This window comes from Aspergillus nomiae (genome assembly GCF_001204775.2).
Source record: "Aspergillus nomiae NRRL 13137 chromosome Unknown contig00002, whole genome shotgun sequence".
In the NCBI taxonomy this organism is placed as follows: domain Eukaryota; kingdom Fungi; phylum Ascomycota; class Eurotiomycetes; order Eurotiales; family Aspergillaceae; genus Aspergillus; species Aspergillus nomiae.
Genome location: NW_015378057.1, coordinates 89,541 through 109,137, shown reverse-complemented (window position 1 = coordinate 109,137; position 19,597 = coordinate 89,541). Strand labels below are relative to the sequence as shown.

At 51.3% G+C, this 19,597-nt stretch overlaps 8 protein-coding genes across 8 annotated transcripts; 4 read left to right on the top strand and 4 right to left on the bottom strand.

Moving 5' to 3' along the window:
- Positions 1–549: 549 nt before the first annotated feature.
- On the top strand, positions 550–2,348 carry ANOM_000043 (cytochrome P450; the record flags this gene model as incomplete). The annotated part of the gene is made up of 5 exons (XM_015545301.1): positions 550–733; positions 783–788; positions 848–899; positions 964–1,686; positions 1,745–2,348. The coding sequence occupies 5 exons, from the start codon at positions 550–552 to the stop codon at positions 2,346–2,348; spliced, it is 1,569 nt and encodes a 522-aa protein (XP_015412382.1).
- A 609-nt stretch (positions 2,349–2,957) lies between these two features.
- On the top strand, positions 2,958–4,841 carry ANOM_000042 (cytochrome P450; the record flags this gene model as incomplete). The annotated part of the gene is made up of 4 exons (XM_015545300.1): positions 2,958–3,336; positions 3,385–3,419; positions 3,471–4,202; positions 4,259–4,841. The coding sequence occupies 4 exons, from the start codon at positions 2,958–2,960 to the stop codon at positions 4,790–4,792; spliced, it is 1,680 nt and encodes a 559-aa protein (XP_015412504.1). The 3' UTR covers positions 4,793–4,841.
- Positions 4,842–5,368: 527 nt separating this feature from the next.
- On the top strand, positions 5,369–6,805 carry ANOM_000041 (putative nonspecific lipid-transfer protein; the record flags this gene model as incomplete). The annotated part of the gene is made up of 2 exons (XM_015545299.1): positions 5,369–5,862; positions 5,920–6,805. The coding sequence occupies 2 exons, from the start codon at positions 5,369–5,371 to the stop codon at positions 6,803–6,805; spliced, it is 1,380 nt and encodes a 459-aa protein (XP_015412383.1).
- Positions 6,806–7,071: 266 nt separating this feature from the next.
- On the bottom strand, positions 7,072–8,433 carry ANOM_000040 (putative secretory lipase; the record flags this gene model as incomplete). Its single annotated transcript, XM_015545298.1, has 1 exon — positions 7,072–8,433. One exon carries the CDS (start codon positions 8,431–8,433, stop codon positions 7,072–7,074), a length of 1,362 nt encoding a protein of 453 aa, XP_015412384.1.
- Positions 8,434–9,832: 1,399 nt separating this feature from the next.
- ANOM_000039 (uncharacterized protein) lies at positions 9,833–12,210 on the bottom strand (the record flags this gene model as incomplete). Its single annotated transcript, XM_015545297.1, has 6 exons — positions 9,833–10,378; positions 10,440–10,505; positions 10,561–11,119; positions 11,173–11,242; positions 11,318–11,577; positions 11,633–12,210. 6 exons carry the CDS (start codon positions 12,208–12,210, stop codon positions 9,833–9,835), a joined length of 2,079 nt encoding a protein of 692 aa, XP_015412455.1.
- A 1,489-nt stretch (positions 12,211–13,699) lies between these two features.
- On the top strand, positions 13,700–16,418 carry ANOM_000038 (transcription factor domain-containing protein; the record flags this gene model as incomplete). Its single annotated transcript, XM_015545296.1, has 7 exons — positions 13,700–13,731; positions 13,798–13,932; positions 13,987–14,234; positions 14,288–14,373; positions 14,419–15,032; positions 15,085–15,255; positions 15,314–16,418. 7 exons carry the CDS (start codon positions 13,700–13,702, stop codon positions 16,416–16,418), a joined length of 2,391 nt encoding a protein of 796 aa, XP_015412454.1.
- Positions 16,419–16,534: 116 nt separating this feature from the next.
- On the bottom strand, positions 16,535–17,257 carry ANOM_000037 (putative 2-haloalkanoic acid dehalogenase; the record flags this gene model as incomplete). The annotated part of the gene is made up of 1 exon (XM_015545295.1): positions 16,535–17,257. The coding sequence occupies one exon, from the start codon at positions 17,255–17,257 to the stop codon at positions 16,535–16,537; it is 723 nt and encodes a 240-aa protein (XP_015412451.1).
- Positions 17,258–17,929: 672 nt separating this feature from the next.
- Positions 17,930–19,590, bottom strand: ANOM_000036 (amino acid transporter; the record flags this gene model as incomplete). The annotated part of the gene is made up of 2 exons (XM_015545294.1): positions 17,930–18,864; positions 18,921–19,590. 2 exons carry the CDS (start codon positions 19,588–19,590, stop codon positions 17,930–17,932), a joined length of 1,605 nt encoding a protein of 534 aa, XP_015412450.1.
- Between the last annotated feature and the right edge of the window lie 7 nt (positions 19,591–19,597).

The following is a 19,597-nucleotide window of genomic DNA, read 5'->3' as shown; positions in this document are numbered from 1 at the left end:
AATTATGGCCTGAGGTCAGCAAAGTCTCGGACTAGCCAACCATGCCAATGCAGAGTCTTGCTGACCTCCGCTCTCCGACGGCTCACGTCAATTATCTCGTCGTGCCGATGCCTGTTATCCAGGCACATGCCAGTGACAGATGTGCAAGGCTCAGAGCGTTATAATTTGTATAAAATTAGTGCGCCATTCTCCGCACCACTAGGGTTCCCTGTGGATCCTATTACCCTATATCTCTAGCGAATGGAACGGTGTCGCACGAATTCCCTCGCCCTCTCCGACTTGCTACGCCTGCCATTTCTGACATGATACAACTGTCATAGATGTCATCATGCTTTTAGCGCTGACTCCACCAGGCCCTCTAGTCGTTGAAGTTAATCAATTGGGGGCCGCTGGAACCCCTCCTCTTTACAATGCCTACCATGACTACGTGGAATGCGTGGCCAGCATGTGCCTTGCCCATGAGGGTATAAACACGACCAGCCCCCCTCGTGGGAGCTGGGGTCCGCAGCACAAGGGCACACAGGAAGTTACAACGCACACCCTGCGAAGATGCTTCAAGACTTGATAGCCACACTCGCTTCCGGGGCCCAGATGTACTGGGCCTCCAGCTCTATCTGGATGCGCGTGGGGTTCACGGTGCTAGCGACCTGGATCTTCTGGCGGATCTGGAGATTTACGATCCTGCCACTTTTCCGGCCGAACGAGCCCGTCGAGCTACCATACTGGATTCCTTGTAAGGTCCCTTGGGAAGGAGTTGGAGAACCATCGCTAACGCCCAGCAGACTTTGGTAAATTCTGGAAGCAATTGGCTTTTCGGAGAGAAGTTGCTGACGTGCATATTCATTAGGACATGCGGGTGCGTTTTTCAAGGATTCGCACCAACTCATCAGAATGGCCCTGTGCGTGCATAAGTCCCCACCTGTGAACGACCCAATTGATGCACAACGCTAATCACTTTTGTAGAAAGCGCTTCGGGACACTCCAGCCATTCAGCATGATCATCGCCGGAGATCGATACTACGTGATCACCTCGCCGGCAGACACTCGTCCATTCTTCGCCGACGTGCAAGCGATGACTACCGACGGATTCCTCGACCGAGCACTGTTAGCCTTCGGTTGCGCGCCTGAACGTCTGCATACGTTGTGGCAGCGCAACACACCCACCCGAGTGAACCCGAAGGGAAAGAATCTCATCCACTTGACGCAAGACCTGTTCAAGCACGACCTGGTTCCGGGCCCGACGCTAAATATGCTATTGGAGCGATACCAAGGGGCTCTCGATGAACTGCTCTCGTGGGACCGCCTCGTGGGCGCCTATCCATCCCTGGTCAGCTCGGAGACAGAGGCCATCTCGCTCTATGACATCTGCGCAGACTTTATTGCCAACGCCAACCAGATCGTCCTGTTTGACCGGGCGCTTCTGGCCATCGACCCCGACATGGCGGTCGATATGCGGACCTTCACGGATGAACTCTGGAAGCTCGTCCACCGGTCTCGATTGGTCGATACCACGGAGGTCAGTCGTCTGCTGCGCCAGTACGCCTCCGCCTTCAAGACCTACCTGCAGCTGCCACCCGAGGCGCGACCGGACGAGATGCCCGTCATCCGAACTTTGCTAGAAACATATGCCGAGCTCGGAATTCATGAGGATGACCGGGCTGCCATGCTGGTCATGATCTGCTGGGCGTAAGTACCTCCGTCGCTCCGATCGCATGGCAAGTGAGGCTAATAACTGGACTAATAGTGGTGATGCCAATGCCTATAAAGCGGCATACTGGGTCCTTGCATACATTCTCTACGACCCACAACTGCGGGAAATAGTGCGCCAGGAGACAGCGCCGGCGGTCGGGCCAGACGGCAAGTTGGACTGGACCTATCTGGCCAAGCGATGCCCACAACTCTCGTCGATCTACCACGAGGTCCTCCGGCTGACCAAACGGGATGTTATCGTTCGACAAGTCGTCCGCGACACCGCCATCGCGGGTAAACGACTGCGCAAAAACAGTATCGCGGTGATCCCAACCTGCCAGCTGCATGATAATCCAGACACCTATGGGTCAGATGCAGCATCGTTCAATCCCGATCGCTTTCTGAAAAAGCCTGGTTTGGCTCAAACCACATTCTTCCCGTACGGCGGGGGTCGCCACTACTGTCCGGGGCGATACTTTGTGGAGCTGGAGATCTTTGGATTGGCGGCCCTGATGCTCAATCGATACGACATGCAGCTGGCTTGGCAGGCGCCTTTCCCCCGGCGCGACGAAAGTCTGGTCACTTTGGGCATTTCCCGACCGGTTCCAGGAGATGATCTCCATGTAACGTTGAATTGGAAGGAGGGGAATAAGAATTAGACATGAATAATGAGAAATGAGAATTGTACATACATTAGCTGACGACGCTGCTGTATAATTAATTATGTAAAGGAATTGGCGGTCGATTCCTGCTCTAGGGCCGGCCCGCATCCCATGACTCCCTGAACCCCAACTGGACCGTCCGTGCTGCGGCTTGTCTGCCTTGGGGGGATTTGGCGTTTGCTTGGGTTATTCTTAGGAGGTTTTGATGCGCGCTTGGCGTTTCGAAGGAGGAACAAAAGGCTCTGCCGCTGTTGCTGATATCCTTGTCCTCTTACTCGTCGACTGAGGCGCCGATCGTTGCTGGATGCTGTCAAGGCCTCAGCTTCGCCTCCGTTGGCCCCCCCGACTAAGCAGGGATTAGATGTCAGGGCTGCATTAGTGCTGACAGGCTTCATTGTTTCACCTCCAAGTGTCGTACCACTGGCATTGGTGAAATTAGCAACTTCGCAACTCCCGACTTCCGTGCCTGGCAATCGCCTGGTCATCGTCTTGGCGCATTTTTTCTCTTTCTGTTTGTTCCTTCGCTCCAGCCTTTCTTCCCTTCTTTCTCTACCTTTGCTCTCTACCTCCTGCGCGACCTCCCCCCGCCACCTTAATTGTCCGGCCATGTTGCTTGTCATCGCGCTGGCCCTCGTGGGCTGGACCCTGTACAGCGTCGTCTGTCTCGTCGGCAACATCCGCCGCATCCAGAAAATCGGCATTCCTTACCACGTCATTCCCTGCAGTCCCGTCAATCCGCTCTGGATCCTGCTCGAGCCGGTCATCTTCTTTATTCTCGGGCTCCTCCCGTTTGAATTCGGTCGCATCACTCACTATGGCCGCCGCACCTGGCAGTTTACCGACAAGGCCCAGTCGCATATGCGAATGGGCGATGCGTGGGCGATCGCAACCCCCAATGAGGTGTTTGTCTACATCTGCGACGCGGACGCCATTACAGACATCATCGCGCGTCGCGCAGATTTCGTGCGCCCAATTGAGCTCTTCAGTATGGCCTGATCATCAATGTTTGGGAGCTATTCGCTGACCTCACTAGCACTGCTAAATGTGTTCGGTCCAAATGTTGCCACGGTTGGTCGACGATCCTCCTCCCACCGAATATAAAATCTAACTTGTTCACAGACCGAGGGCGCGGACTGGCAGCGCCACCGCAAGATCGTCGCCGCTCCCTTTAACGAAAGCCTGAACAGCTTCGTCTGGCGCGAGGCCCTCACCCAGGCACGGAGCATGCTTGCCTCGCGAACCACGGCGGGACCATCTGGAGGACTGGGAACCGACACACGCACTCTGGCCCTCAATGTTCTCGCAGCGACCGGCTTCAAACGGTCAACGCGCTTCCAGAGCGCCCAAGAAGCGCAGTCGGAGGATCCCCGCTCCTATGCGCAGTCGCTGAAGACCGTCATGCTCAACACGTTTGTCATCATGCTGGTTCCCCCCACCGTGCTCAAACTACCCATCTTTCCCAGCTGGTGTCGTAGCGCCGGTCAGGCCGTCGAGGATTTCAAGCAACACATGCTCAACATGTTCAACACGGAGAAAGCGCTCCTCGATCAAGGCCAGCCAGGCACCGGCACGCTGATGTCTTCCTTCGTCCGCGAATCCACGGTCGATCCCAAGAGCAATAAGACCGTCCTGACCATCGACGAAATCCTGGGCAACATCTACGTGATCAACTTCGCCGGCCATGATACGACTGCCGGTTCCCTGACCTACGTCCTTTTCTTGCTTGCCGCATACCCCCATATTCAGGACTGGATCGCCGAGGAGATCCGCACCGTCTTCCCCAACCCCGACCGTGACACATGGGATTATAAGGAGGCCTTCCCCCGACTCAAGCGCTGTCTAGCAGTGGTGGTGAGTACCTCAACCCTTCCATCCCCCAGCCAATATATTAACTCATCCGCCAACAGCTCGAAACCGTCCGTCTCTACCCACCTATCCTCGCCCTACCCAAATCCGTCGCACCCCCAACAACCAGCCTCCGCCTCCCTGAAAGCAACCGCACCATCGTCCTCCCCAAGGGCACCGTGGTCCTCCCCAGCCTGCTCGCCGCCCAGACACACCCGAAGTACTGGCCCGACGAACCTACCACCTGGAACCCCCGCCGGTGGGTCGAGACCCCCACACCAAGCGGCGAGGCCGCCACTACACGGGAGGAGCAGCTGGCGCGCGAAGAGATCATGGAACCCCGGGCGGGAGCGTACTTCCCCTGGTCGGCGGGCGTGCAGAACTGCGCCGGACGCAAGTTCGCGCAGGTGGAGATCGTAGCGGCCATGGCGGCGCTGTTCCGCGAGTATCGGATGCGGCCGGTGCTGCTGGACGGAGAGGACTTTGAGAAGGCGCAGGCGCGGATCTTGAAGTCGACGAATGATAGTTATCAGTTGCTGGTTATGCAGATGCGCGATCCGGATAGTACGCAGTTTGTTTGGGAGAAGGTGGAGTGAGTACCATACTTGGATTTGGTGGGATTGTAGGTGTATGAGCCTGTTATGTGGTCGGGGTTTAGTTGAATTGGGATGAGATGCAGTCGGTGTGGGTGGTGGACTTGTCCAGCGTACGATACGTATAATTAGTCCCTCTAATCTCTCCTCGGTCTTACTACTCAATGAGATACGATTCTTATTTAAAGTGTACGAAGCATAGCCTTTCGAACTAGTGAGTCGCATTGATGTCCAGATGTTGACGTAGGCGACAAAGCCGCATTGAATCCGCTCAGACAGGTCCTACGCTAGTCCTGCAGTAGCCTTCTCACGTCTACTTCACCAGACCGACGCTACCTCGGGGCGATCAAGGTACAGAAGGCATAAAGCCTATATCAAGACAGCTGGACAGGCAGAGAGGCCCATATGAGGGGCGAACTCTGTGGTGAGGGGAAACCGGAACCTCGGTCCGGGGTAATGGGTGAGCTCCCCTCACCATCAACCACACCATAACCTCAACTACATATATCGCGTACACACCCACAGTATTGGAATCAGATCAATCAGAGACTATACAGACGCACAGAAAAAAAAAACAAAATGAGTTCCACCAACACAAACAACGTCTACGTGCTAGGCGTCGGAATGACCCAATTCCTCAAGCCACGGCGCACGCGCGAATACCCCGAACTCGGCTACGAAGCGGGCGTCAAGGCCATGCTCGATGCCCAGATCACCTACGACGACGTGCAAACGGGGGTTGCGTGCTATTGCTACGGAGACAGCACCTCCGGCCAGCGGGTCTTCTACCAGTTCGGCATGACGGGCATCCCCATTTACAACACGAACAATAACTGTGCGACGGGCTCGGCTGGTCTCCATCTGGCGCGGACGCTGGTGAAGGGTGGCTCGGCGGACTGTGTGCTCGTCGTCGGGTTTGAGCAGATGCGACCGGGGTCGATTAAGAGTGTCTGGGATGATCGGCCCAGTGCGGTTGGGCCGTCGACGAGGCTGATGGAGGAGGTGTATGGCAAGGATCCGGCGCCGAGGAATGCGCAGTATTTTGGGCATGCGGGGAGGGAATACATGACTAAGTGAGTCGTCTGTCGCTTTATTCTGTTGGTATGTGCCGGGTCTAATATGTGTGTCAGGTATGGGGCGAAGGCCGAGGACTTTGCAGAGATTGCCCGTATCTCGCATGAACATTCACAAAGGAATCCATATGCACAGTTCCGGACCCCGTACACCCTTGAGCAGATCCAGAACTCGGGCACTATCTTTGCCCCGTTGACAAAGTTGCAATGCAGTCCGACCAGTGATGGTGCCGCGGCCGCTGTCATAGTCTCGCAGCGGTTCCTAGATGCCAGACCCCAGCTCAAATCCCAGGCCATCCTCATCGCTGGACAGCAGCTCCTGACAGACGGACCGGAGGTGTACTCGAGGAGTGCGATCGATCTGGTCGGCTTCCAGATGAGCAAGCAGGCAGCCGAGCGCGCCATGGCAGAAGCGGGCGTCACACCGAAAGATGTCAAGGTGTGTGAACTGCACGACTGCTTTTCGTCAAACGAACTTCTACTTCTTGATGCGCTTGGCTTCGCGGAGCCGGGTAAGGCCCATGAGATGGTTCGCCGCGGCGATATCACATACGGTGGTCGCGGACCGGTCATCAACCCTTCTGGTGGACTCATTTCAAAGGGTCACCCCCTTGGAGCTACTGGCGTGGCGCAATGTGCAGAACTCACTTGGCAGTTACGGGGGTGGGCTACCAACCGCTTGGTTAAGGGGACTGATGTTGCTTTGCAACATAATCTGGGTCTTGGTGGTGCGGTCGTGGTGACCGTGTACAAGCGGGCTGACGGACAGAGTAATCCAACTCTTTCGGATGCAGAGGTCCGACAGAAGTCTGCGCTGGGCTACAATCCGGCCGTGGAGGCGCGCTATGTTAGCCCGGCAGACGGCGAGAAGGTACGGAGTCGGACTAAACGACATGAGCATCCTCTGAAGGAGACGGTGGGCACCCTGGCCGCACGTATTTAGTGTAGGGTTGGATCAGAGCTACTGGTATGGAATGTTGACACTGGGAAGATATTAATTGTGAGAATACTTCCATATTCTGCATTAGAAAATTGAAGCAAATGATCATTGACATGTAGTGTTAGATACATTATCACACCCCAACAGTTACCAATATAAACCAACATTTAAATGCCAATGTATGACGCATATTGGTCGTGCCTCTGCTTTGAACAGTGCCCTTTTCCTACGATGACCGGGGGCCAGCTTTACTCTCTCCCGCAGAAGGATTAACCGACCACACCAGGCCCGATCGGCCCCGATAGGATGGCCTTGAGGAGAGTAAGGATCTCCTGTCCCAAGGCTAGAAGGGCCCTGGGGTCAGCAAGCCCAGTGACCGCAGTAGAGGTCGTACACCCTTGTTGGACAGGCTTGTTGTTCATACGATCCATAAGCCAGAGCATTCCATCGGCGGACCCTGTAATCTCCAGGGATGCATGTTCGGAGAGTTCATCACGCTTGTACTCGACACTAGCTCCACCCTTGCAGTAGGTTTCAACAAGAGAATCGGTGTCATTAACGGGACTTATTTCATCCCCAACTGACTTGTAGATCAGGAGGGGAATCTTGGGGACGTGCTGTCCCATCGCGTTGGCGTTCATTACTTTTACAGCTGCCGGCTGATCGAAGATATCCCGGTCGTTTGCATATTCGTAGATATCCTTGCCGAAGTACTGAATGATGTCTCCCGAAAGACACAGATTCTGGGTTTTGTTAAACTCAGCCCTCTTGGAAGGGTTAAGGCCATCGTCAATAAGTTTCTGGATGTCGGGGTACTCGTTCGCCAGGCCCTGGATACCGGCCGGCACGAGTCCCACAAACGGCCCCTTATTAACCGCGTCAATGACTGGTCGTATCTTGGGCACGGTACCGCCGAGTGCGGCTCCCACGATATTCAGCTCGGGGGCATAAGTCGGATGAAGTTCGGCAGCAAATCCACTGGCCAGGCTGCCCCCAGAGTAGCCCCATAGAGCGATAGTAGGATCCGAAGTAATGTTTGTAAAGCTCGAGGACGCCAAGGCAGCACGGATGTTATCCAACACGGCTTGACCGGAGAGATTGTTGGCCAGGAAAGCTGCCTTGGGTCCAAGATGGTCTGGGACAGTCACCACCCAGCCTTTGTCTAGGGCAGCGCCGAAGAACAGCAATTCCACCTGTGGGATTACCAGGCCCAGAATCCCATCATGAGCTGCTTCAAGCTGTAGAGCATAGGATGGGGCACAGTTTGGATCCGCCGCATCTTCAGCTACCTGGTACGAGAGCAGCTTGGAGTAGTCGGCGTTGTGGGGAATCAGGATGGTGGAGACTGTTGCAATAGCATTGCCAGAAGAGTCGCTTGTTCGGTACAGAATCTGGTGTGCGGCTTGAATGTTGACCTTTGCGAAGCCGAGCGCTGCAATTGGGTTTGGGGGGGTCCTATGGCGGAGGATTGTCCCCGGTGCAGAGGACTCAAAGCCTTCAGGGGGTATATAGAAAGGGTCATCCAATGGTAGCGCAGGTGCTGAGCTCCGTGCAGGCAATTGGGCTGGGAAGGCCGAAACAAGCGGCAGCACGGCGAGGATTGGCGCCAACAAAAGGCTTAGCCTGGCCATCTTGTGTTATGTGGGATGTTCCTCCACACCAAAGGTGGAGGACATACCGTCTATATATATCACTTCATCCTCGAATGTCAATGCCGTGACTTAAAGTAGGCTATCATCTTAACAAGATGAAGATGATTGGATAGGTAGGGATACAATAAGTCATTCCCCAATCCTGGGTGTGATTTGCTTACAACAGTATAGCACATGCGTGTCAACACAGCACAGAGTAGAGTACGAACTATTGTCAGCAGCCGAGGTTTGTCTAGGCTGGTTTAATGAAGCGCATTAGGCTATGCAACTAGCAATCCTGCAGCCAAATTAATAGGGACTCAAAATGCGGGGCTGCTGGGATAGGGCTCAAATATAGTATAGAGTCTACTGGTCACGAACACAATCGCATCTCCGAAAACAACCCGATCCCTGCAGCTAGTCGATCTTGTCACCAGGAGTTATTATTTTCCTCCTATATAATATCAAGGCTCCCTCAACAGTTTCAACGGCAGACTGTGACTTCATCTCAATAGCCTCGGCATTGGCCCTGGTCGATGTTTCGTTGGGAACGTATCTATGTTTTTGTCACCTTCTACAAGGATAAATTTGAAATCCCACATAGCCCTAGCTCAATAACAGCAGATAATATCGAATCAGCTACAGATTTTGGTGAGGACGGGTTAGATTACCAGGTCAATCTGGATAGCACGAGAAACGCATGTGCATTCGTGGAGCTGATCCTTTCCCCTTCTGAGTAGAAATGCGGAAGTCCCACTGGTGCCTTTGCGTCGATCTCCTTGTGAAGAATATGGGGTAGATGATTTTCCCTCGTATTCATCGTATTCACACGTGTGTTTCCCTTGATTCCTAGTGATGTGAACATGTGGGTCATGAAATACACAGCCTCCAGCACAAGATTTTGACACTTTCCGAAACAACCCAGATTTTGGATCCGGGGTTTTCGTTCCAAAGAGTGCCCCACGGGCTCAGGCTATAATCTACACCAACAGCAGAAGGGCTCAGCTGAGTCTTAGTGTTTCCATTACAATGCTCCAGCCCTTTTGCTAGCTTACATCATCGAAGCCTAGCATACAAGTGGGAATATCTATGGTTCGCCTATAAGACTCAGGGGCGACCACGACTCCCACGCCTAGCCTGCCAGGGTATATCATATAGTAAGTGACTAGATATACTCCAGTACCTACCAAATGTTACTCGGAGGCTACGCTGAGAGACACATATGGATACCTTTCATGGAGCAGTTTGATAGGCTATGTACGATCAGAATCACACGTTTACATTCAGTTTTCTGTTGTTTCACTATTGACCAAAAGTTCTATTCACTACGTTTCTGATCTCTTTACAGAATGTAGATAATGTCGTCCTCTGTTATCTGGGCAACAGCTGCCCAAATTTCTCATGCAGCAGTATACTTGTACAAAAGATCACCCACAATTCCTTCCACATCCTCTTGGCTCACTTTGCCTCCATCATTTAATAAGAATTTTAATGGGACTGCACTAGACTCGTGATCTTTTATCGAACCGCAGTTTCCCACTCCATTCTGAGTCTGGGGGAAACTGCTACGATGTTCCTCGAAGACACGAGAACCGAGTACAGAGATTCGACTATCGTCTCGTGCAATATGCGAGATACTATCAAAATTGGCCTCTCCCTCTACCCTTTCTGGAGAGGTGCTCGTGTCGGACTGTGAGTCTTCCTCATCAATCCGCCTCCGGTAGAGCCGGTAGAGACCCGCCACTTCCAACCCCCTTTTGAGCCGTGATAGAAATCGGGATCCGAACCTTTGATCTCTCTCCCTATCATCAACCTTTAGCTTAGTTGAAGTTGAGACTTTACGTTCAATAAATCTTCCGTTTCGTAAATTCCGGGTGTGGGCAAATAATTCCTCTTGAAGGTCTTCTGGAATCCACTGCTTGATAATCACATATCCGGGATCCTCCTAACAATCCACATATTAGAAATCATATCCTACCAAGTGACTAATATTATTGGACAGATACCTCGTCGAACTCAAAGGGTAAACGATAGGCAATAAGCGTGTCTGGCACAATGTGGCTGCGATGAACCTGAATAACCACATCAGAAACATTCACTGGGGTGGAGATAAACATTGGAAAATACTTTCACCCAGGTGGTAGATTCCTTCCCATACCGTGTATCCTCATCTCCCCGGATTGGCTCTGGCTTTTCTTTCTCTGTTGAGGACTGGTCTTTGGAACTGATGATAATGGTCATGCTTCTCGCCATGATATGCTCCACACCATTGACGGGTAAGTACTCGCCAAATTGTATCCACTCAAGTGTGCCAGCTGCCAACAGGTTTTTAGAATTATGGCCGCAATTGATCGCATCCAGTGCCTGTTGTTCATTGGCTGTTAGAGCATGGAGCTGATCAAGCACGGTCCTGTGGGAAGAATCTCTCCACTGCTGTATCTGGGAGTCAATCTCTGTGCGTGAGATTCTTAGCAGGCGAGTTTGGTACTCGACATGAACTTTCCCATAAGCAATTTGTAGTTTAGGGGAAGCCAAATATACACTGAGTGGGGTCATCAATGGTTCATTGGTGGGTGATATTGAGGGTCTATTGGTGTTAGTATAATATTGCTCAGACCGATTGTTGGTTGTCGATGCGCCTTGGTGTATGATATTGTCATCAGTAATGCTCGGCATGTTCAACATACTTTACTGGAATTAGCGCACGGTATTAACAGACTGCAGCTAAATAGACGTTACTTGCAGTGCGGGTGTTTCTTCTTCTCCGTTCCGGAAAATCGCCTGGTTCGTGAGTTGAACGTCCGATGTACTACCCATATAGTTAGCTGTCTGCTGGTTAGAAGTGCCTAGTGGTTCAGAAAAACACACCGCAAATCCCTTCTACCGCCCACCTGTTCTGGCTGAGTATTCTGCACTAGGGTGTTGTTTTGTCGTGCTCTCTCACTTCTCTGGTCCATGCTCCCGAGTTGTATTCTATTCCCCGATGGTGTCTTCTCTGTTGCCCAAGCAGACACATCCTGAGTACACGAAGGGCCTCGTTCGTTTGAGATATATTGCCGAGCTTTCTTAGCGGCCACGATAGAACTCTTCAATAAGTTCTGCTCTTCTTCTGAATACGGGCTTAGTATTGCCCCAGATATATTCCTACATTGCCCACACATGTTAGACCAATATCTGATAATCTAGCAAAACGCCTTACCTCTCCATCGGCGTTTCTGAATAACGTAGCATAGCAACCTGGAGCATGAGCATCAGTGTCCCTTTGGCATCTCTCAGTCGAGCCTGCATGCCATCTATTTGCGGCTTGGTAAGTGGCCAGTGTACCATTCCCGCCTGAGTCGCTTTGATCCGTGTTTGACCGTCAGTATTCGCGCTCAGTGCTTTACTAGTCTTTCGTAAGGCTTCATTCAACCTGCTGAAAATATCATTGCATTCTGTAGCTAGCTTCAGGACTACTGCTAGACCAGCTGCATTGAACATTCCATGTTGGGTTTCAGTGCTCCTTTCGGCATCGCCTCTAGTGGCTGAATCTGGTATCTTCGATTTGTCATTGTTGCCATTGGTGTACAGCGCAGTTTGTTCGTGCGATATTCTATCCTTTGCGAGCTGGCCCAATTGCTGTAAAATACTAGCATTCACCAAGACATCTTTTGCAATGTCTGTAATTTCATCTTGCGCAGACTTGACCAGGCCAGCAACAGTTATGAGCTTGATAGAGCATTGAATTCCAGTTGTTGCAATTCCACAAATTGCTGATGCAGCTCCGACTGCCTCCATTGACGCAGGTTGTTTGAGGCACTCTCCTCCTTACTTCTGGAAGCAAAGTATTGACACGATGACCTGTTCAAATGGCGGGGCGATGCAGGGCTCATCATCATTAATTAGCCTAGGTCATGTGATGCATCTCCTCATTTCCATGTTGATGCTTAACCGCAATGAGACTAGTTAACGAATTCAACTATCTTACTTATTCTGCAGCACATATACGTAGCAATAAGTTTTTGCATTTCGGAATTACGGTGATTCCTGGGTCGACGATTTGAACAGTTTGGGTAATATATTACTTCCTAAATCTACTACAATTCAAAAAAACAGACAAAAAAAATGATATCCAATACTTCAACAGATATATATAATCATATTATTCTCCTGCTACTTCCTAGATCCGGTTCAACTAAGCGATTTATAAGCTAAATTCAGCAAGGAACAATCACCCATTTAGTCAGTGCGAGAGTATAGCTGCGCCGAATTGTTCACTACACTGTGTGTATAGCTTTTCATGTCAAGACCAGTATTATTTTAAAAGTGCAATAGAAGACAGTCCAACAATACCGATTAGTCAGCATGGGCAACGACTGCCTTAAATGGTATAGTGCACAATCCCGTCAAGCGAAACGCGTGAAGCTATTCAAAACAAGTCTCTGCTTGCTGACCTACCGGGCGAGTTGCGATAGACTGATTCACCATGGTTGAATCGGCTCGACCTACTACTCCTGATCGTCAGAACTCGACGCGTCTCGACCGAGACAATCGAATACGTATCTTGACTCTACGGGACGCGGGATTTACCTATCAACAAATCGTTGACCACCTGCCCGGTATAACATATCGGCAGGTGCAATATACATGCCAAGCCCAAACATATTCACCTAAAAAGGCTCGTGGCCAAACACCTAAACTGACCGCGTCCCAAGTAGACGATATCATTACGTTTTTATCATCCTCTGACCGGACAAAACGGTTGCCATACACGAAGGTCATTCAAGAACTTGATCTGAAGGTTTCAACAGGTGCTTTGTCTAGAGCTCTTCGGAAAAGAGGTTATTCACGCGGTGCCGTGAAATCTTCACTGCGCTAGCATATCTCTTCCGATTCCTTTATCCCTTTTGAAGCGCTACCTGGCAGCTGTTGCCTCTGCATACCCCGACTGCGTGTTGTCTACATCGTACACATGGAGCCGCATACTCCGGACTCCAAGATGTGTGCAGTCCTCACGAAGATCTTCCCCACTTTATCACTGCAAAGTAGTGTCTCCATAGTCCATTTAGGATACTACACCATATTCGATTAGGGCAGATGGAGGGGGCACTTTATGATTGGTGGACCCCCCGAGCCTTATCGCCGTGGCCGCATCCCGTGATCTAGCACTGACCTGCCTCGCCGACTACTCTCTCTCCTTGTATTGCAACCATATGCATTAAAAGACTCAACTGTACTCCTTGAGGTCGCTTGGAATAAAACCTACCTCCGGTGTGAGAATAAAGCAATGGTGACGGATAAAAAGCGCGCAGCACGAGCGTAAGTTTGCGGCATGAAGCTACGAGTATTGCTTGAAATTACCGAGACTAACATTCTGCCATGCAGTTGCGACGAATGCCGGCGTCTGAAGGAAAAATGTGAAGGTGGCATCCCCTGCAGTAGATGCTCCCATTTCCATCGCTCGTGCGAGTTTAAGAATCGCGTATCAAGAGTGCGCGAGTTCCGTGCCTACATACCTAGGTGTGCATTTCAGCTCTAGGCATGCTACTTAGACGTTCCCTGACCAGTTGTTAGAAGCAGATCTCCTGCCATACAAGTAGATGTCCGAGAGCTAGCTGAGCGCTCACGGTATATGGAGCGTATATTAAGACACACGATGCACGGAATTTCCCTTGATACGGGCAATCTCTCCCAGATGGCAAATGCCCTCGCGTCGACCAAAGAGCACCCCAGGGAACCCCCTCTGGAACCCGAAGAGGAGGATGGTTTTTCTATAGATGATGAAGCTTGTACAATCGACCCAGTTGAAGATACCACTACTCGTTCGTACCCTTGTATGAGTGCTTGATTTGGTAACAACGCTAAGATAGAGCAGACTATTCTGGAGAATTCTCGTACTGGAATTTTTCTATGCGTATTAAACACCAGATTGAACATCAAACCCGGCGATCAGTTGCTCAGGTACTCATTCCGAATGTTGCCCGGGACGAAAGCTAACTGAAACAGCACATTCATAATGCTGATCAACGAGTCTTCGAGTATTGGCGAGCGCAACAACTGCGTTCTGGCCATAGTCACCTATCTGCCGCCCTCTCCTCTTGCCCCCCGCGACAAATAGCCAGGTTTCTGGCTAACACCTTTTTCAAGTATGCTGAAACACATTACCTTTTCGTCCGGAAGAAGTGGTTTTTCGAAAACCTCAACGTCCTGTATAACGACCCTAGCAGCTTTGGTAGGAAGGGTGCCGCTGTCATAAGCATTATGCTTACAGTATTCGCCATTGGGACACAGTATGCGTACCTGGACTCGCCGACTCATAATACAACGAGTGATGGAGAGTTTTCGGAAGATGACATTGGTACCAGCTTCTATCAGAATGCGGTTCGACTGTTGCCAGAAATTATTGAGTCGTCTTGCTTAGAAAGCGTCCAGGCATGCCTACTCTTCGGGTTTTACTCATTGCCAATCGATGCGTCCGGCCTCGGCTATATCTATATTAACCTCGCCGTGCGACTCGCTATGCAGAATGGTATGCACCGGAAGTGTAACAGTGACGTTTTCAGTCCAGATATGATTGAGACTCGAAATCGTGTTTGGTGGACTGCCTATTCGCTTGAGAGGTAAACCGTGACACTTAATGTAATGCTTACAAAGCTAATCACGAGTTCATAGAAAAATCTCCATATTCCACGGGCGACCTCTGTCCGTCCTGCGATCAGACGTCGACACAGATATTCCTGAGTATCGCGAGGGGATGCACCCTGAAGATCCCCCGTGGAATGTTCCACGTGCTGTGACATCTATCCGACTTATCCATTTTCTCGAGAACTTTTTCCACGAGTTGTAAGCGTAGAAGATAGCTATTAGACCTAATACTGCAAGATGCTGACCTTGTGCTTAGGTCGCTTCTGCGGCACTGCGAAAAGAAAAGCATACCAAATATCTTGGCGCGTTTACGGGACAAGAAAGACACCATGACGGAGTGGTGGCAGTCATTACCAACAGATGTACTAGGTGACTTGAGCCAGCCACAGAATCTAAGTCGTGGTGCGATGCATCTACGACTCGAGTATTGTCTGGTCAATATGTTTATCGGACGGCCGTTCCTTCTCAGAGACCAGAGCTCACAATCACCCCGAGGCTCCCCGGCTGGACCAGAATTCACAAGTGCCGGACGCGACAACGGCGAGAACTCCAGTCCAAAGCAGATGTCCAGTACACAAAGCCTCGTCATGGACTGCACACAGGCAGCAACGGAGGTGATTCGACTTTGCCAGGTGCTGCGAGACAATGGTCCAGGTCTCGCCAGAGCTTCCTACATTGAATACAGTTCATGCCGAGCTTCATTGTTAGTGTTAATTGCCTATTCCATCCAGAACCGCTCGGGAGAGTATCGCAAGACATTACAGGACGGGCTGGACATGATCCGGGAAATGGCTACCTCTGGGGACTCCGCTCGATCGGAGGTGGCGTTGATTGAGGCGCTGGAACGAGCGCTTGCTCGTTTGAATTCCGAAGCACAAGCTGCACAGCTGAGCGATGGCCCCTCGGAGACAATACCAACGATGTCAGACTACGATGCATTCAAGCGATGGGGATCATCCTGGAGGAGCGGTGGGGCCATGAACGCGGGCGAGAATGTTGCTATCCCTGCAACCACCGCTGCGGCATCAGTTTGCTCTGCAATGCCGCCTGTGAACTTTGATCCCAATCCACTGAGTTATTTGGAGCCTCCGAATTTAAGTGTATTGTCCAATGAGCCCCGTAGAGATATGCAGATGGACACCCTCAATGCATGGGATCCAGTCAATGAGTTGTCCATTTTTGGCACCGGAAATCTGGCGCTGCCATCAGCCTGGCCGACACAATCGGAAACGCAAGTGCTTGAGCAATTTCTTGCTGTGCCCGAGGCTGGCATAGTGCTTCGATCTGAAGCCGATGGCCACGGAGGCTTCGCAGAAATGTTTCCCTACCGTGCGTCCCAAGACGCCAGGACTCGACGTTGAGCAAAGCAACTTGTCTATACCTCATGATATATTGATGTATTGAAAGCATAATGATCATGAGTTTTTACTTGTTACTGTGACTCCATTTCTTTCATTATCATTAACATCTAAAAATACTACCTTGAAGCTGCAATAATCTTGTCTGCCATGTTAGGCAAAGAATCAGCCAACACCTCCATCTGTGTGTCAAAAATCTCCGCACACGACTCCTTCTCATACACCGTACAATAAGCCCCTCTGAATCCGACCTTAACCGCCGCCGAAACATCCCACATATGCGCCGCCGCAAACCACTTGATATCCTCTTCCGCAAATCTCTCCATGGCAGGCCGATACGCCGCCAGCGCCGGCTTAGCCACCCCCTGCGAGTCACAACTAATGAAGTTCTCCAACGGCATATCCACCCCGGCGCGCTCAAAATACCCTCTCACACGTCTCGTGTCCCCAGTCGTAAGACACCAGACCGTGAAGCCCGCCTCTCTCAACTTGGCAAAACACTCTCGGGTACCAGGTCTAAGCTCCAACTCCGAATACCCCTGCACACACTGGTCCCTCTCAGCCTCCGTCGCAAACGACCTCGGGTCCTCTACGCCCGCCATGTGCAACGTCCGATAGAATAGCGCCGTGATAACGTCTTTGTAGGGTTTATAGCGCTCTGAAATGGAAAGGAAGGTGAATTCTAGCTCGGCAGCGGTCATCCAGCTGAATCCAAAGAAACGGGGCGTGATACATTGCGCACGCAGTTTGTCGCCGATAACGTGGTCAATGCAGTTGTAGAAGGCGTCGAAGGAGACGCAGGTGCCCACTACGTCGAAGACAACGTGTTTCTTGGGGGACATTGTTTCTTGATATTTCAATAACTTGGGTGTAGAATGCTGGGGCTGCTATGATGCTGCCACTGGTCGTTGTGGGTTGTTTTCGTGCTTCCGTGCTGTTGTTCTCTTTAGTATGTTATTTATACTCAATTAGCTTTGGAATACTCGTCTCACCGTCGGGAAGAGCTGTCCACGTGGTATATACCGTGTATCGAGGCTGCGCTTGACAGTGCAACGCAACCGATAACGGAGGGAAATTGTTTACCGTGCTTGAGCTTATCGAGAGCTTTCCCCGCTATCATTTCATTCTCCCTGGTTATCGTCGGTGGCTTTTGCATTGCGCCGGATTTCGCTTACCTGTTCGGGCAGTTCCGGTACGGTAAGTTGTGATTGGCTTGTTGCGCCGGGCGGGGATGTCATGTGATGGATCTGATAAGACCAGATAAGATAATGGGGATAAGATAAGCAATACACAATACAACATCTGGATGATGGGGATTGTTGCACTGGTAACATCGTTGTGACGAGAATTCTACGGTATGGTCGTGACAATATAACATGATAGTCCTGTATAGATGATCATACGATACCAAGACTCATGATGATGTCCATGTGAATATAAATTATCATTTCATTTCAGTAGACCAGTATCTTCCTAGACAAGATTATCCATAACACAAACAAGATCGAAGCAAATTAAGACCACAAAATATTCAACCTCCTTATCCCCTTCTTAGGCTTAGGCTCCAGCTCAGGGTTATTTTGATAATTCTCAATAAATGGCCGAATAGGAATCTCCTCTAACGGAATAATCCTCGTCTTCTTCACGAACTTATACCCGAGGTAAATACCCAAAATCAGCGGCCCGTTCAGGTACGACGAGATAAACGTCTCGGTATCCCAGTGCCCATGCATGAATGTCTTATAACCACCCGTAAAGAAAAGGACCACGAGTAGGATCAACGAGAACCACGTACTCCAGGGCTGGAATGGTGCCGCCCAGGGGAGTTCTTTATGGCGGTCGATGCCTTGCTTCTTGCATCCGTAGTAGAAGCGCAGGTATACGATGCAGATGCAGACCCAATTGACGAGTGTTGAGATGGCGACGATATCCTGCAGCCAGGTGAATACCGTGCTGGCCGAGTCGGAGAGCGTCATGTAGCCGAGCGCCATGAAGAGGCCGTACAGCGCCACGGAGATGTAGGGCACACCAAAACGGTTCATGCGCTTGAAGATCTTCGGGGCGTGGCCGTTACATGCCATGCCATACAGGATCCGCGAGCCACCGAGCATGTTCGAATTGCCTGATGACCAGGCGGAGGTCAGGACGACGGCGTTGATGATAGATGGCACTGCTGAGATGCCGGCATTACGGGCGGCGATGACGAAGGGTGAATGCGCGGCTGTGCTGGTTGAGCCGAGTAGACTAGGGTCGTTGGACGGTACGACTAGGCCAACCATGAATATTGTCAGGATGTAGAAGAGGAAGATTCGAATGAAGATCCGTCGCGCGGCTTGGGGGATCGCCTGCCGAGGGTTGCGCGTCTCGGCCGCAGCCACTGTAATATTGTCAATGCCGGAGTATGCGTAGAGCGCATTGTCGAATGTAGTCCAGAATCCCATGAATCGGCCTAGTGAGCCACCGACGCTAGGTATTGGACGAAAGGGCCGGGGTTCTTCCAGTAACTGAATCCGATGGCCTTGTGGTCGGGGCCTCCTCCACAGGTAATGACCAATGCCATAATGTTGATTCCAATGACCAGCATGATTTTCAGCATTGAGAATCCGAACTCTAGCTCCCCGTAGATACGGACGAAGAGGAGTGCTGTGATAAGCATGAGGACGCCGAACACAGTTATCCATATCGCGTTGTTGATCGTAATCCAGAACTGAACAATAACAGCCGCTGCCACGATCTCGGACGGGATTGAAACAACGTAGGAGTACACATGGTTCCACCCAATGGCAAATGATAGCGCAGGATCGCAGAAGAGTTCCAGGTATCGAATGGCACCGCCGGTGAGGGGGGCCAGGGCGCCCATTTCTCCAACACCGAACACAACGCTCGACACTGTGAGACCAATGATGGTGTATCCGAGAAAGGCTCCAAGAGGCCCGGCTGTCGCGATCGCTCGACCAGAACCCAGGAAAAGACCAGTTCCAATGGTACCGGCCAACGCGATCATCTGAATATGTCGCTGGTGGAGGCCTTGCTTGAAGTCGTGCACCTCCTCCAGCTGGCCGGCCGTGTTCTCCACGTCGTATGATCCTACATTGTCATGAAAGCCTTTTTTCTCTGCGATTGTTGACGGACCAACTTCGTCAAACGAAGGGTATTCTGCGGTATGAGGAGGCATCTTGCTT